The following is a 712-nucleotide window of genomic DNA, read 5'->3' as shown; positions in this document are numbered from 1 at the left end:
CCCCCCTGCCACTGCTCCAGCTGTGACACCAAGGAAGTGCTGGTGTGGCTCTGGGTCCCTCTGATAGCAAGAGGATGCTCTTGGGCAGCATCCCTGGTTTCTGGCCCTCTCTGCCCATCAGTGGGGTCTCTGGCCTGGCAGCTCAAGCAGGCTTCTCCCTACCCCACAGGAAGGAGTGGGGCCTGGAGCCCTTCCTGCCCCCCTCGCTGCTGCAGCTCGTCAAAGAGAAGAGCCTCCGGAAATCCCTCTCGCAGCTGCTGAAAGCCCACCAGAACCAGCCTGGTGGAACCAAGGTGAGCCCAGCCTGCGTGGCCGTGGCTCAGGGCTGGTGGGGTGGCAGCGTGCCCTCCGCCCCAGCCATCCTGTTGTCCCCAGCTGCTTGGGGACTCCTGTTACTGCTGCTTAAGTCTCCTTGGATGGGAGATAAATCCTGGGGTGACAGCCAGGCAGCCGCTCTCTCTTCTGAATCCACTTCCAAGAGCTGATCTGGATTTCGGGGACTGCAGCGAGGATCAGTGGGGTGAGATCAGCCGAGAGCCGGCTCTCAGCTTGGCCGAAGCGGCACACATCAGTTAAGCCTGTGTTTATTGTTATCTCTGCTTCTGGGCTTGGAAAGCTCTGGAGGAGGCTGCTGAGGCACTGCCTCAGTCCTTGCAGCCATCAGAGCTCCCTGGGAGGGTTATGTATGCCCCAGGCGGGTTCTCACTCTCTG

The 712-nt window shown here is 60.8% G+C and overlaps 1 protein-coding gene across 1 annotated transcript in view; it reads left to right on the top strand.

Annotated features, from left to right (window-relative positions):
- Positions 1-712, top strand: part of FRMPD3 (FERM and PDZ domain containing 3) — a gene marked incomplete at its 3' end in the record, with an annotated part of 32011 nt that overhangs the window by 8882 nt on the left and 22417 nt on the right. Inside the window, exon 10 of the mRNA XM_009699507.1 lies at positions 170-293. Within this exon, the coding sequence (XP_009697809.1) occupies positions 170-293 (124 nt within the window). The remainder of the gene's footprint in view (positions 1-169; positions 294-712) is intronic.

The sequence above is a fragment of the Cariama cristata genome, unplaced genomic scaffold (genome assembly GCF_000690535.1).
Source record: "Cariama cristata isolate BGI_N322 unplaced genomic scaffold, ASM69053v1 scaffold9514, whole genome shotgun sequence".
Classification (NCBI taxonomy): Eukaryota; Metazoa; Chordata; class Aves; order Cariamiformes; family Cariamidae; genus Cariama; species Cariama cristata.
The sequence above is the reverse complement of the archived record's forward strand: the minus strand, read 5'-3'. Positions and strand labels throughout refer to the sequence as shown.